The 15,733-nt window shown below is 32.7% G+C and overlaps 2 protein-coding genes across 3 annotated transcripts in view; both read right to left on the bottom strand.

Annotated features, from left to right (window-relative positions):
- Positions 1–15,733, bottom strand: part of LOC133181800 (electron transfer flavoprotein subunit alpha, mitochondrial-like) — a 176,449-nt gene that overhangs the window by 79,600 nt on the left and 81,116 nt on the right. The window lies entirely within an intron of this gene.
- Positions 1–15,733, bottom strand: part of LOC133181794 (neuropeptide receptor 15-like) — a 41,212-nt gene that overhangs the window by 12,029 nt on the left and 13,450 nt on the right. Inside the window, exons 1-2 of one of the 2 annotated variants that reach the window (XM_061316395.1) lie at positions 13,249–13,468; positions 11,582–12,071 (exon numbers count right to left, since the gene is read on the bottom strand). In XM_061316395.1, coding sequence (XP_061172379.1) covers positions 11,582–12,048 — 467 coding nt within the window. In that variant the 5' untranslated portion in view covers positions 12,049–12,071; positions 13,249–13,468. Of the gene's footprint in view, positions 1–11,581; positions 12,072–13,248; positions 13,469–15,733 lie in introns of those variants that run through there. The other variant, XM_061316394.1, reaches the window with a different exon arrangement.

A 15,733-nucleotide genomic window follows, 5' to 3' on the forward strand; every position in this document is an offset into this window, starting at 1 on the left:
GGTAATTGAAGCAAATGTTAGGAAATCTTACCACTGTGGAAGTATTTGCTCTGACCTACATCTATCTTTCATCAGAAAATACATTTTTCACAGTTCTCCCTCATACAATACGATAGAAAGTTCATAGTAACGAAATTAACATTGACGATAAAATTAGTAAAGTAATGTTGAACTGAACGACTTCAACATAAAAATTTTTAACGATATATTAAATCCTCTTGTTGGGAAGCCAAACAAATCAATGTAAAAATTGTGTTAAAGTACAGAGAATTAAATTGTAAAATACCGTTCTGATTATGATGAAGTAATTTTTTTCTCACTGGCATTCTGAGATCAAAGACTCTCCTAGGAGAAACAATAATTTAACTTTAAGAACTGTTAAAATGTGTGAAATATCAAGAAATATAAAATTAAAGAGTAAACAGAACTCCAAGGAAAATCTTTTTCGATGCCTTGGGTTTATTTCAATATATTTATTTATTTCAATGAAGGTGTCAACAAAAATAACTGGACACCAGTCTTTTCAAAGTAAGGATCATTTTTAGTGGTTTATTGTTCAAAGGGTCTGCTATAGAAAACGTTTGGTACCTTTGGAAAGAAAGCTTATTTTAACAAAGATTGTGCTTATATCAGGTCTGCCCTGGAAAAAATGGCAAAAATCCAATCCACAACCTGAATAACTCTTCCTGTTCCATCATATTAGGTTTTAGTGCAGCTTTTTTAACAGATTATTGGCTCAGTTGTAAAGAGAGTCACTGGTTTCACATAATATAGGGTGACATTTTTTACACCTTCTTCGAATTCTGTTGGAACGACTATTTTTATGTCACTCCCAGTGAACCCGGAGGGAAATTTTTTTTCTACCTTTAATTTTGTCCGGAAATTCTTGCAGAAGGCTTGAAAAATCTTAATGAAATCCTCACAGTATTGAAAATCAGCAAGTGTAATCGTGCACCCAACATTTAATTTTTTTCAAAATTACCGACGTTGCTCGGGAATCAAAGGGAAATATAAAAATGTTAAATATAACTTTTCTCAGTAAGAGCCCATCTAATTGTTTTGAAATACCTTGCATCAAGCAAATTTATTATTACTACCAAAAAAGGAATCGATTGGACAAACCTTTTTACTGTTCCCATGGAACAAAAAAGGAAGATTTTTCTTTTCAATTTGATTTCCTCTACAAATATTTCAGCATGTATAATATTTAAGTGTAAAAGTCTACCCAAGGTTCTGGGGATTCAAATTTCCAAAATAGACTGTTACCTTGGAGACAAAAAGTGGTTGAATTTTTGAAAATTAATTTTTTTTTCAACATTTTAAACAGGAGTTGCTTACTCTGCTTTCAACTCCAATATTGCACCCTTGGGGTCAGTTAGGGGTGAGAAACACTATAACATGCAAAAGACATAACAAACGACGATAAAGAGGCAATCATGAACAATCTATCTTTATGATGATAACCATTTTGTCTGTGTTTCATGATAAAGGTACTGTGTAAAAAAGAAATTGTTCACTTTCCCGTTTTAATACTGTTTTAACAAACAGCCAGTCATTTAAACCGCTGACTTGATACTTATAAAATACTTTTTCCCCATTAACTCTTTGTTTTCTTGATATAAATCAATCTATTACATTTCCGTAGTCTAAAATCACGTACCGAAATGGCTATCGCAAAAAAAAAAATGAAATGCGACCCTCTCAGTCACAGTCCTTTGAGATTAGGTGTTAAGAAAGCTTGCAGTATTACTTTCCCCATTTAGTACAGAATTTACACAGAGTTTTACATTAACTTTCATATCATCTGTTTATTATCCATACAATTTCAAATTATTTTATTCGCATTTTTATCCATGGAAATCATGCACATTGGGAAGGGAAAAGAATTGAGATTTTTTTTATGAATGCAGTTTTTAATGAAGTAGAAATGTTATGTTCGATTCTGCACAACGGAGAGATCTGCTTTTAAGAAAATAGCAGATCTATTTATACCGGGATCACATTTTGATCTTTTTATTATATTTGTCAGTGTGAGTCATTCTATTTCGAACATTGAACCCTATGTTAGTACACAGATGTGTGTATCTCAGAAGGACGATTTCTTTCACATAAAAATTTCATGACCTTACATAACTTCAGTGGCAAAAGAGACCTTACCTAACTTCAGTGGCAAAAGAGACCTTACATAACTTCAGTGGCAAAAGAGACCTTACATAACTTCAGTGGCAAAAGAGACCTTACCTAACTTCAGTGGCAAAAGAGACCTTACATAACTTCAGTGGCAAAAGAGACCTTACCTAACTTCAGTGGCAAAAGAGACCTTACATAACTTCAGTGGCAAAAGAGACCTTACCTAACTTCAGTGGCAAAAGAGACCTTACTTAACTTCAGTGGCAAAAGAGACCTTACATAACTTCAGTGGCAAAAGAGACCTTACCTAACTTCAGTGGCAAAAGAGACCTTACCTAACTTCAGTGGCAAAAGAGACCTTACATAACTTCAGTGGCAAAAGAGATAATTTTTTTTGAATACTTTTTTTAAATCAAAGATTATTTTTGTAAAGAATTGTGCTTAGTGTAAGCCTGCTCTGGGGTGAAAATGACAATCTAATAAAATGAACTGAATAACTCTTCCCATTGCACCCTACTAGCTTTGACTTCAATAAGCAAGTTCAGGCAGCTAACATGGTGGTGTTTTCACGTTTTGAATTGGTGACCAATTTATTAAAGAGGCGAAGAGATGGTCAAAGTAGCTTTAAACGTCTGGTTCTTACAAAAGAACCAATTTCAAATTATAAGGCAAAATCTTCAGGAAAGTAAATAGTCAAATTTAACCAGAAGATTCAATAGAAAACAGGTGAATAAAGGGGGGGGGGGGAGAAGTTACACTGGATTTAGTTAAACTGAGATTCACATAAAAATGGAGAAATAATTACATACTGAGGCTACGTCTCTTTACCTTTAAAAATGGATCACGTTTTTTCTAGGTTTCTTTGTAAAAGGTCAAATTTTACTATAAATACTTGTAGCAAAAAGACAGAAATTAATTAGATCGACATTATGCAAAAGATACCAAACACACAAAAGATTAGGCCTCGGTCGTGTTTTAATTTGCTAAATGCAACGCGAACTGGGTAGAAAAATGTATCCAGTGTGAAAAACAAAGTAGATCTAATGGATATTTGCCGAATACCGCACTGCTTATAAATGTATGGTTTATATCTTATTTAAAACTATTCGAAAGCTACTGTAAAAATTCAATTCTAAGTAGACAGCAGACAAATCACTGCAGTCCGATAACCTACTATCAGACTGCTTTCATTGTATTAATAATGGACTCCTACAAGTGAGCTTTTAGACATTGAGAACACAAAAATGACGTCACAGTTACGTTTTTTTAAACAGTGAATAAATCGATTGATTTAGAACAATAACCATTCTTTACATTTTTATTTCTTGCTAAAGGTACCACTTTGAAAAAAATGCGGGAAATGGTGTGTTTTGCTTTAGAAGAAATTGACTCAATGAATAACACACTCGCTGGAAAAATTTTTATACAGAAAATATACTACAGAACTGCGTCGATTATATTTTGTGTACAGTAACTCAGTTTGTAAAACATATACTGTGAGAGTGTTTGTTTGGATGAGACAATTATAACTTTTTTATGCTAAAATAACACGAATACATGGTGTGAAGTGGAATAAAGCCAGACTTGATATCAATAAAATATTGGCTTTGCTCAAAACTTTGTTTTTGTAGTAATTTTTCGATAAAGAATCTATTACAATTGTTTTTGCATTTTCCAGGAAAGTTTGAAGTAGTAATATTGCCAAATAACCATGACAACCGTAGACAAAGCTTGCATCTAAATATTGCTTCTGATGGTACATAAGTTTTCAGATACCAAAAGTGTTCAGATGCTGCATATGTTATACTTTTGTCATTAAGATTAATTAAAATTAATTGGTGCTTATTTCTTTTTTATCCGCCATGTGGATTTAATTACGGGAAATTTTTTAATCACCCATCTTAAAGTCAATCATCAGAGTGCATGTATTACTGTTTCTCCTAACAGTCGCTCTAGTTTTAAATAATGGATCTTTCTCAATTTGAAAGTAATGTTTTCAAAAATAACAATGATGAACAATACATCTTGAGCGTTCATTTCCGGGACAGCGTGATGTAGATATTTTTATCGACGTAAGAGGTCATTCAAAAATATGTAGACTAATTTTTAATAATTTTGATGTTTCGTTTTTGTTTTTTTTTACGCCACATTACGAGCAATTTCAACATTAAATCCAAATAATTTGAATTAAAAAAAATTAAATATATCATGCTATCTTTCAAAATTATATGAAAAAATTGGGTCAAGTAGTGCAAGTCAAAATTAAGTTATATAATCGCAATACACTATAAAATGTTTATAGGTATATGTATGGCGTTAAAACAAAATAGTAATTAAACATTCAAATTGAGTATGTTTATATCATTTCATAAGCTAAATTGTGATGTTATCTATGTTCTTTTGAACAGTAGTCTTCATTAAAAAGCTCACATCGCAGGACACCACGGAGCAGTAGCGTGGCACTCGTGGAATTATGTCAATTAAAAAAAAAAAAAAAAAAAAAAGCTGGAGGAAGTAGAAAATAAATCAAAAGTTGGCTGTTTTCTTTGTGTTTAAATGTCACAGAATTTTTTTTTTCAAATTTTTGACACTCTCTATTCGAGGATTAACGGCCTACAAGGAAATGAAATAGTAAAAAAAAAATCTGGTCAAAACCGTTAGCAACGTAATGGCAATGTATTTGCGCTTCACGGTTTTGGAATTAGTGGAAGCAGAGTTGCGCAGTAAAAATAATTGAAGACACTGACAAATTACATGTATCTTGATACTCGAACTGTGAGCAAACCAAGTATAAAGTGGTATAGAAACCTTTTTAATAAATGCGTAAGGCGCCACAGACTATGTGTAAAGTGAAGAGTTGGTGTTGAGAAACTATCATGACGTTATGTTGTTGAAGTTAATTGATGAGTATTCCTTAGTGACAAAACATGTTGATTTCAAAATAATGTAACATAAGTCCCATTCCATAAAATAAATGCAACTGCACAAATCAATAGAATAAATGTTTTAAATATAAATAATATGTAGATTTTAAATTTCGCTGTATTGATATGTCGGAGAGCAATATTTTCTAAGTATCCTCGTACATGTATTAAAATAAATTTTAGTCTCAGTATGAAAATGTCTGGAAAAAATAAAAACGATAATGACAAACCATTTCAAAAAATCAATATTATGAACTCTAACAATTTGAAATTCATTACTTAATTACTTTGTCTATTCTTTTTATTTATGAAACGCAACTTACTGGTGTTGTAGAGTAGAATTTCACCCATAGCCAGCTTTCCCCCCATAATCTGTACTCTAGGATTTCCCCCGAGGGGAAATTTCACACTAGAGCCAATTTTCCCCCTCTTTCTTTCTTAGAGTAGGACCCCCCCCCTTTTTTAACAATACTTTGGCTAAAGGTTTATATACAAGTAAACTGATTTTAAAATCGAAATATGAGTGTTTTTGACACAGGAATTGTCCAATTTTAATCTTAAAATATATAGCTCACACCATTGAGTCTCACCCCAAAATAATAACTCGTATGAAATTATGAAATTAATCACTCAAAAAATCAGTTTGATTTCTTGCAGAGACACTTACGAATCAATAGTATGTACATGTGGTTTGAAATACAATTGGAGATAAAAATCCATTTAAAACTAAAATTCCTTTTTGTTTCCATGGATACAGTTAAAAAATTGTCCAACAGATTACATTGTGCCAATTTTTTCAGACACTAGTTTAATCATATGAAAAGAATAAGATTTTAATACTTCAAAAGAATTATTGGTCAGACAGTTTCTAAGAAAAATGAGATTTAAAATTTCATACTTCGAATATTTCAACGGAGGTGATCGTCATTTTGAAGAAGAGACACTTGTAACAATGTGTCGCCTCCTCCCCATATATAAATACAGCCATGATATTTTATTGGGGGAAAATTAACTCTGGGAGAAATAACACTTTATAACTATTACAAAGAGTAGGATCCCCCCCCCCCCCCCGCCCGGGAAATTTTTTTTTCTTTGGGGAAATCCTACTCTAGAGGTTATTATACTCTAGAGCTAGTTTTTCGGGGGGGGGGGGGGGTTAGAGGTGAAAGCCTACTCTACAAGACCGGTACATTACTTTGAGGAATGTATGTGTACATGAGTGTTTAAACATCCAGATAGATTTGTTTAAATAACTTATAAAGTAAAAGTGTATATAAGAATTACATAATTTATAGAAAAAACTTCAATAAAATTAATATTTATCTCAATTCTGTCACTAATCATAAAATGGGTTTTAATAGCAAACATATACCGATTCCATTCTGTGTTTCCGACTGACTGACTGCGAACGACATTGAGCAGTTTCTAAACCTGCTTTCGCCAATAGCGAAACAGGTACAAAAAGAGTCTATTCCGGGGTGAAAGCCTGTAATCTTCTTAATCACAGATATTGCAATTGAGGAATTGTTAATTACCAGATGTCAGTTGGCTGTTTAAAAGAGAAAAAATCGGTTAATTTTGTAATTAAGGACACATTAACAGCGATACAATATTAAAATTTCGTATACAGTAAGACGCTGCTTAGTTCATGCAATGTAATATAATGCCTACCATTCACAATCAAAAACATTTATACGAACCGGTAATCTGTGCTTCCTGTCCTCAACTCGAACACGCTTGGTCAAATTCAGCTTGAGAATTATCACATGAAGTGTTTAATGTTCGCTTTTCGAAACTTGGCACTTCCGTGCAAGGACGAAAACGATTCATGTTGTTCAAAACTATATCTTTATGGCACGAAAGAAAGTTTTTGCCTCTTTACAGTAGCCCATTAACAAATCAAAGAGTTCTAAATTTGGAGATAGTACAATACGGTAATTAGCAATTGGACCTTATGTAAAAGAAAGAAAGAAAAAAAAAGACATTTTCTGCAGATGTGAAATCCAGGCATGTTTTTCCTTACATTACTTAAATTCTACGTACTTTTTAAATATATGAATTTAAAAAATACCCTTAATTAGAAAAAAGTTGATATCAATAAATTTGGTTCAGCTCATAAACACATCGTGTTTTAGATGGAGAATAGAGCAATATTGTAGAACTGCCTTAGACACAGTATCAGAAGTGGTTTCGTGCTGTTTTCGTCTAGCACTTTAAAAAAGCTTTTTTGAGATTATAACTGTCCCTGCATAATTCAAAACGAAATACAATGCCAATTTATAAAATGAAATTTATGGAGATAACGAACAGTATTCAAGCTAAAAAGTCCATTAAACAATACAAATTTTGGAGCAGAGCAAAAACAGACCTCCAAAACGTCAGAGGTGGGATCAGGTGCCATGGAGTAGTGAGCATCTCCTGCCGACCGGTCACACCCGCCGTGTGCTCCTTGTCATGATCGGGTAATAATGAGAAAATCCTCGACAATTCAGTGTGTAAATAATGGCCTTACAATTAGTATGAAAAATGTCAGTCAGCATTTGACTTAATGATGAACTAAATGAAATGAAAAAAATTAAGAACTATATTTTATTACCTTGGGATTGAAATGTTTTAGGCTTCTTTGATTATTTCTCCATCGCCCAAAACTTTAACACTGATCATTACCATAAACTAAATGAGATCGAGACCTTTATAGCTGAAAAAAGTTGACAGAGCTTGTATGCTAAGGCGAAGAACATACTATTTTAAGAGTACAAGGCGGGTTTGAAAGGTCGGCAGGGGATCCCATCTCTGATGTTATCTGAGGTCCGTGTTTGCTCTGCTCCCGATTTGTATTGTTTAAATGGACTTTGAGCTTGAATACTGTTGGTTATCTCCATATTTCAAAAAACAAATACGAGTTTGCATTTATTGCTACAAAAGGAGTATTGTTTTGTCACCTAGGGAATATTGTGTATCATTTCAATGAACCGCAAGGGTGTAAAGAAGAATAAATAATTTTAGTTCTACCAGATATTTCGATAAAGTATAATGGAATCGAAGCCGAAAGATTAAGAGAAATTACGGATATAATTATTATCACATGGAGAGCAAAAAGGCCGGGAAATTTCTAGGAAATTCCTCACTTTTCTTTTCTTAACGATAGCTGATTCAGAAACACTGTGCTGTTCATTTATCGACAAGACCTACTGAGGCACTGTGTAATTATACGCTAGTGTACGATAAAACAGGAGCAAATCAAAGATATATCTTTTGCCCCTGATTTTTTTTTAATTAAATCAGATCAAAGGTAAATACAATTGATTTATACAATGATATAAAGCTCAAAAAACCCAATAAATTAAGAAGTCTCATTTAATTGCTTAGAAATATGTGTCTACAGTTCACATAACTGCAGAACTGTAGCTCTCTTTATGAGGAAATTCGAACAGACAAACGACTGTCGAAGAAAATAAACATGCCGAGAAATATTGTCCATAAAAGAAAACAATATAAATATATAAAAAAAGAAATTACTTATAAGCATTATCCCAACATTGATGTCGGAATGCGATTTTTTAAGACTGATATTTTAAAGCCACTAAGGGCTGTTTGGGACCGTTAAACAATAAATAAAGTCACAAGACTAGGAGTAATATTCATGGTTAATTAATGATTTTGGCTTGCATGGGAACGCATATAATACAAGAAATAATATACGAAGCGTGTGACAAAAAAGCAGCCCCTTAACTCGAAAGTTTTTCTTATTAGTATAATGCTTGGATTTGTAGCTTTCTGGTTTGTCTGTCTCTTAACCAGAGAGCACAGCTCTGCAGCTACAGTTCACAAGTCATGACTTTAAAATATTCCAAATTGTTCTTGTTTTATAAAATGTTTCAGAATATAAAGTTAGAATTTCTTATCTATGAACACATGTGCATACATTTATTAAGTTGGAGAACTAAATCACCCTTTCACACATACATCTAGAAAAGAGTTCTATAAGATCATGAAATACAAGGACATCTGTCCCTACTAGATTACATACATACGTAGATACCTGTGAATGCATCAATAGAATGGACTACCCATCTAGACAACTTCGATACAGTTGAGTCGAATCGCCCATTTGTTTAATAATGTATTCTATATTTTGACCTTAAGTGTTTTGATAATATTCAACATCTTTTGAGGTTGTTATACTTTTTGTTTTTTACCAATGTTTTAATTCTTGATAAATTAAAAAAAAAAGCATTAAGTCAGTCTTTATCTACGTATTTTTAGTGTTAAACTGCTGTATCTACAAAATTAACTACAATGCGAGACAAAGATGATAGGTCTACAACATGCTGAGGTCGATTCTATCTAGATATCATTACTATTTAGAGTACAAGATGAATTATTTTGTCTAAGAGATTGACGATTAGCTTGAGATCGATTCTTGCATGTATCTTTATGTAAAGTCTGATGATGAATAAAAATGATGTTCAATGTAAGGTAAAACTAATATTATACCATGCATATTTAACATTGCATGTTTCACAACGCTTGGTGGAAAACATAGCATTTGGTAATTCAATAAGTTTGGATTAAAATATCTGGCAATAAATCCAAATAGATTCTTTAGAGATCATTATATACATGGAAACAAAATACAGAATTTATGTATTTTCGAGGAATTGCATGCTTACCTAAATCAATAAATGATTCTGACTTACAATGGAATAATGGAGATGTTACTCTTCTGAAGAAAAATAAATAACTCCGATGTTTTTACTTGTCTATTTTTATGAATTATAGAGAGAACAATTATTTTTCTTGCAAAATAAATAAAGTACTGCAAGTTGCTTGAATATTCAATATCCTATATATGAAATAACGTTGCTGTTTTATTTTCAAATAACAAGGAATGTAGTGACATGCCATCTATTAAAACGTAAATATAGTTCCTAATTGTTTCGGTAGAAGAAAAACGGTCGTGTAACGCGCTGGTGAGCTGAGGATGTACTACTCAGGAACAAAATGTATTTAGGTCTCCTAGTTATGCTGAAATACCATCCTCAAGTGAAAACCACGGAAAACATTAGAAATGAACTGGATATAAAAGATTCTGTCTTTGAGATATTTCTAGCCAATGGTAAGATGTGATCAATTGAAATAAACTCATTATTTCTAGCAAGGAGTAAATAAACTCCCAGAGTTCCTGTGTATTAGTACAAAACACAGTCAATGCATTGATTGTGAAATTTCTAACTCGGGACTTAATTGAATTTAAAGAAATAAACCTGCATGTCATCCTATTAAAAGGTTAGACCCTCTCTTTAAAAATAAACATTATAAATGGATAGTTCGATCTTCATTTGAGAATTCACTTAGAAAGCCCACGCGACGGTAAACTGTGCTCAATTAGCGAAACTCTCAGTCAAGGTAATGGACTTCTCATTTCTTTATTTAACTTTCCAGAAAGTCAACAGATACTATCATGCTCTTTGGCTCACATCATCTCAATGGTGTTAAATTAATTCTATCTACTTTGATAAAGATTACGAGTATACAATATATTAAATTAAGGTCAATATGCTGCTTACTAGTATTTATTAAGTACTTTATTTTGCTCCACTCCTAAGTAAATTTTTAAAATCCAATCAGAATAGGAAAATAAGATTTTAAATTAATTGATCAAAATTTCATTAAATTATTTTACTCTAATATACTCTTATTCATATATATCTTATTTCTGAAGACCAGTGAACACAAAAATATCGTAAAACGATTTCTTTATAATGTATACATATATAGAGAATAATTTACATACCCTTTTCCATATCACATCCTGTATCACCCCGAGACACAAATATCAGGGCTGATACAGGATGTGATGTGGAAAAGGGTATTTTTTATTATGTTTATTACATACTTGGTAATAAAATGCAGCACACATCAACTTGAGAAAATACAAATAAATAATCATGCACTGACCAATGACATGTAGCATATTATATAAAAAACAACAATTTGAAATTAAGAGAATGTGAACCAAAAAAAAAATAGGTGTATCTATCTCAAGTATACTGTTTTTAAGGTTTAATCTACTTGGGTGTGATATAAATCCGTATCATCATCCGATACAGCTATTGTGACAGCTGCAGGGCTGATACGGCTATTGTGACATCAGGCATAAGGCATACGCAAAAAACCTGTATTTATTACTAAGTATGTAATAAATAAATTTATCATAACACATTGCAAGAAGCGCCTGATTGGTGTATAAAAGTATATTTTAGCGATGTACAATATGACAGTGTTCTTTATTGATATTGGAAATTAATCAACTTCTGGTGTATTACAAAGCAAATGTTTATCTTTTGCCATTACCACCAGATATGAATGCCATAAACAAATTACATTTCAATTTCCACCACAACTTCCGACAATTCCCTCGCTACATTTACACAGCATTGATGAGTATATTTCTAGCTCATCCGAGAAATAAATGAAATAAAAACAAAGAGGGTATTTAGCGTGATTTATGTGTAGAGGCTTACCTTTCTATACAGACAGACACCAGAGAAAGAACAGAGACGTAGAGGCACGTCACTTGGATGTATCTGTTGAATTTACACATCCCGACCCCGATCATCCAGCCGCGATTAAGAATAAACTGAATGATATCAGGAACGAAGAAAACCATAATGAAGAGGTCAGCAATGGCCAGGTTCATAATAAAGACATTGGTCACTGATTGTCTCATTTTCCTGTCTATTAGGATGACCGTGATGACCAGGGAATTTCCCACAATTCCTAGTACACCGATAATGAAAAATAAAATGCTCAGAGTTATGATTGTTCCCAAGGATACAGGGGGGTCTAAAGATGACCCAGGCGAGCTAAGTATGCTCGTGACGTTTTCCATAGCTGTTGAGTTTACAGACGTCTCTGACCAATTGTAGCTATAAAGTCCACTGTCAGATATGTTCAGTTGACCAAACGTACTAGCAGTCGATGTATCCATCCTCTCCAAAGACCATTCGCCATCTACAAGACAATGAATATATGTTTAAGTATTATATCTATGCCATGCATGACTGTGTATGTTGTTTATATAAAAATAGTCCGGTCCTCTTTGTGCGGTTTGGTTCAGAGTAAATACGCTGTCCTTACGAAGTAAACTGTTTATTGACGGAGTGCCGGCCTAATAAACCAAAGGGTGGTCCTCCTTCATCGAACTTACACCTTGTCTTATTTCTCTCGGAGAAACATCCGTCACTCAAAATTGGAATTCCGAAGTTTTATTTCCGAACAAACAAGCCCGCGTCATTAAGATGAGAAACTGCCCCAAACCCCTTTTTGATGAAAAACGAAATCAGCTTCCTACGAGTATTTTCCTTCAATTGTTTAGCTTAAGGTGTACGATTTTTCTCTCTGGAATCTTGTTAATTATAAACTGGTTAATCATAGTCTATACCGGATGCTCTGTTGAAATGACAAAATGTAGAATAAAATTTTTTAATAAGATCGCTATTCGTTCGAAAATTTTCCTTAAGGATCGATGGTCATTGTCAAGAATGATCAAAAAAATATTGTGCAAAGGATATTCCTTTCCAGAAAATGTTTTTAACATTTATTTAAAAAAAAAACTTACAAATTTAAACTACATTTTCAAATGCTGGAGACTTACTTGAACGTTTAAACCAGAAATACAAGATCCGATTTTTAAGTTAATTTCTACGGAAGCTGATCGAGACAGGATAAATGTTTCACTTAGAGCAAGGATTAACGTTAAACATTACGGCATATGTTGATTGGATACTAATGCACTTCAAACATACATCATAAAGCCAGAAGGTGCACTATCAGAGGTCATCAATTGTACTATATCTGAAGCGCATTATCACACATCGTCAAAACAGATTTAACTTTTTCTTACCAGCAGCGCACAACACTTTTACCTGTTAGAGCATCATAAAATCTACAGGAAGAAAAATTAAAAGCACTTTCATTTTACCGATTACACTACTCAAAAAAGACATTATAATTCAATATTCCGCTTCTTTTATATTAATTCATCACAATTTCAATTCCTTTCTCATTTCTCTCAAGTGCGCTTTAGTTGTTCGATAGAGAATTTTTATGGATTTATGTCCTCTTCAGATTATGAAACAGTCAACATGATGAATAAAAAATTTCGTTTCATAAAGCTTGAAATCCCGACCAAAGATATAATTGACCAAGCGCTCCTTCGTCTCCTCCGTGCAACAGATGCTCGGGTCGACAGATCCTCAATAACGGAATTAACCATACCGTCTCAGATCTGAGTTTTATAATTTCGTGTTAAGTTGTGATCAATGAAGGCTAGCATGATTTCGTTACTCAATTTGTTCACGTCAGAAGAAGTTTTACCAATTAATTTCTCATCATAAATAAACTGTATGGTCATTAAAGTATATATCAGCAAATGAATATGTTCAGCAATCTCACCGTCACGGCCGTCTCAAATGGTCTTAGGAAGCTCAGCACGCAATCCACACGATAAAACAAGGATTTCTGCACCATTTCGTATCGATAAGAAAGTAATGGGAAAATGTTCTTGTTTATTATCTACATCAAAACAAATTTCGTGACATAGTATGATTTATACTTTATTTTTTATTGCGTTTATGGAAAACTTTTTTTTCTAAAAATTTTCGAGAAATAAATTGCAACTGAAATCGCACTTTGATTGTTTACTATGGATTATTTAATGAGATTATTGTTTAATTGAAAACTATGCTCTTTGTACACAGAGTTCTTATAAGATAAAAGGACAACTTTCCTGTTGCAATACATCATACACAGTTTATTTCTAAGCCTTGCAAACAAATTTTGCAAGCTTTGACAAGTTTCATGAATTATCAAGATTTTGAAAATCCTGTTGTATGAACAGGTGTTATGTATTCTTTGTACATGTATGCTTGCCCTAAATTACACAGTCAAACCATGTTCATTTTTCAAAGTACTTTTTAGTAGTACTTGTTCATATAAAACCTCAAACACTTCTTGAACCAGGTCCACTAAACATAATGTTAAGACATTTCAGGGAGCAGTTTTGTTTTTTGTACCCAGAACTGAATAAAATTTTAAAACCACCAAGCAATTTAGAGAAATTTTCACTTTAAAAAATACGAAATAAAATCGTTAAATCGTAATCTCTGTCCCTGTGTTATTGATAAAATAAGCGATTTTGCTTTTTTATATTCATAGTAACACAATATGATAACTAAATTAGAAGCCATGTTTATGTCCGGATGAAAGATTTCAGAGCCATTGATTTCATATAGTTGCGCATAAAGTGAGAAGATTGAAGGATTATTTTTCACTGCTAACTTTGATATCCCTGTTCTTGACTTTGATTATTGACTAGATCTGGGAATCATACATATGAAGAAAATGATGAGCTGGTGATTCCTCAGTATTGATCACGAACAAGTATCGGAGAGAGCAAACAGAAGGACAAATCAAAAATCCAACTTATATTGTCGATGCAAAATTTAAATATACTTCCTCGTTTTCTTTAGAATGACTAAACGCAAAAATATAAACAAACACAAAAGTAACTGTAGGTTTTAGATAATATTGGGTATATTTACCAATCATTACCACTTAACTAGTAAAAGATGTGACCAAATGTTTGTAATCGGACATGTTTTTTCCCTCTTAATTAAATGCCAAGATGTAAAGTGTCGCTGGACTTGAGTACTTGTTTTCAATTTTTTTAAGTACATTTTTTGTAAATCTATATGGAAACAATTGAATATCATCATTGGTTGATAGGTATGATTACGGGAAATCCGATATTTGGAACAATTATAGTAGACTTTGCGAACCCATTATAAAAAAAAGACACCAATTCGTAAGTTATATTGATTTTCACCTCCATATTACAATATTATTTACAATGTTATAAAGAACAATTCCATGTAGCCTTTAAACGAAATGATTTAATCCTGTTCTCTTATTTAGGCAATATGCATATACAAATAAAAATATAACACGTTTTCCATATAAACGAGCAGCACATGTTAAGCAAATGAACCTCTGGTGTATTGTCATTGCTTTACATCTATTTATAATGAATCTATGTCAATTTCATGTGCTCATGGCATGTGGGAATAACAAACAGAAACAATCTTCAAAAAGTCCAGTTGGGAGCAGATCGAACACAGACGTCTGAAAACAGAGGTGGGATCAGGTTCCATGGAGGAGTAAGCATCCTTGTCGACCGATCACATACGTCGTGTGTCCCTTGTCATGAATTGGTAAACGGAGAAATCCGTAGACAATTCAGTATGAAAATAATAGCCTAGCAATTTTTATGAAAGACATCTAGTCAGTCAACATTCGATCTAACGACAGATTTGGCATGCAAACAAGGTCTTTGTATCGACCATGTTGACTTTCAACAACATCAACCTATTTGTAAATAACTTGCCCAGGCCCCAGCTTTAGAAATTTTTCGTACATAGCACATACTCTTACGCATCGAATCAACTGAGAGACATAAATCCTTTATATGCAGATGATTATGGTATATTGCTATATATAAGGGAAGTTGACGATAGAAAAGTTGAAGCCAGCACTTTTATCACAAAATTGAATCGTTGGTTTGTCCTCAGTTCTTTCTCTATCAATAATCCCAAACATGAAACAGATATGTCAGA

This window comes from Saccostrea echinata, unplaced genomic scaffold (assembly GCF_033153115.1).
Source record: "Saccostrea echinata isolate AGI-Se365-2 ecotype Australia unplaced genomic scaffold, CSIRO_AGI_Sech_v1 ptg000009l, whole genome shotgun sequence".
Classification (NCBI taxonomy): Eukaryota; Metazoa; Mollusca; class Bivalvia; order Ostreida; family Ostreidae; genus Saccostrea; species Saccostrea echinata.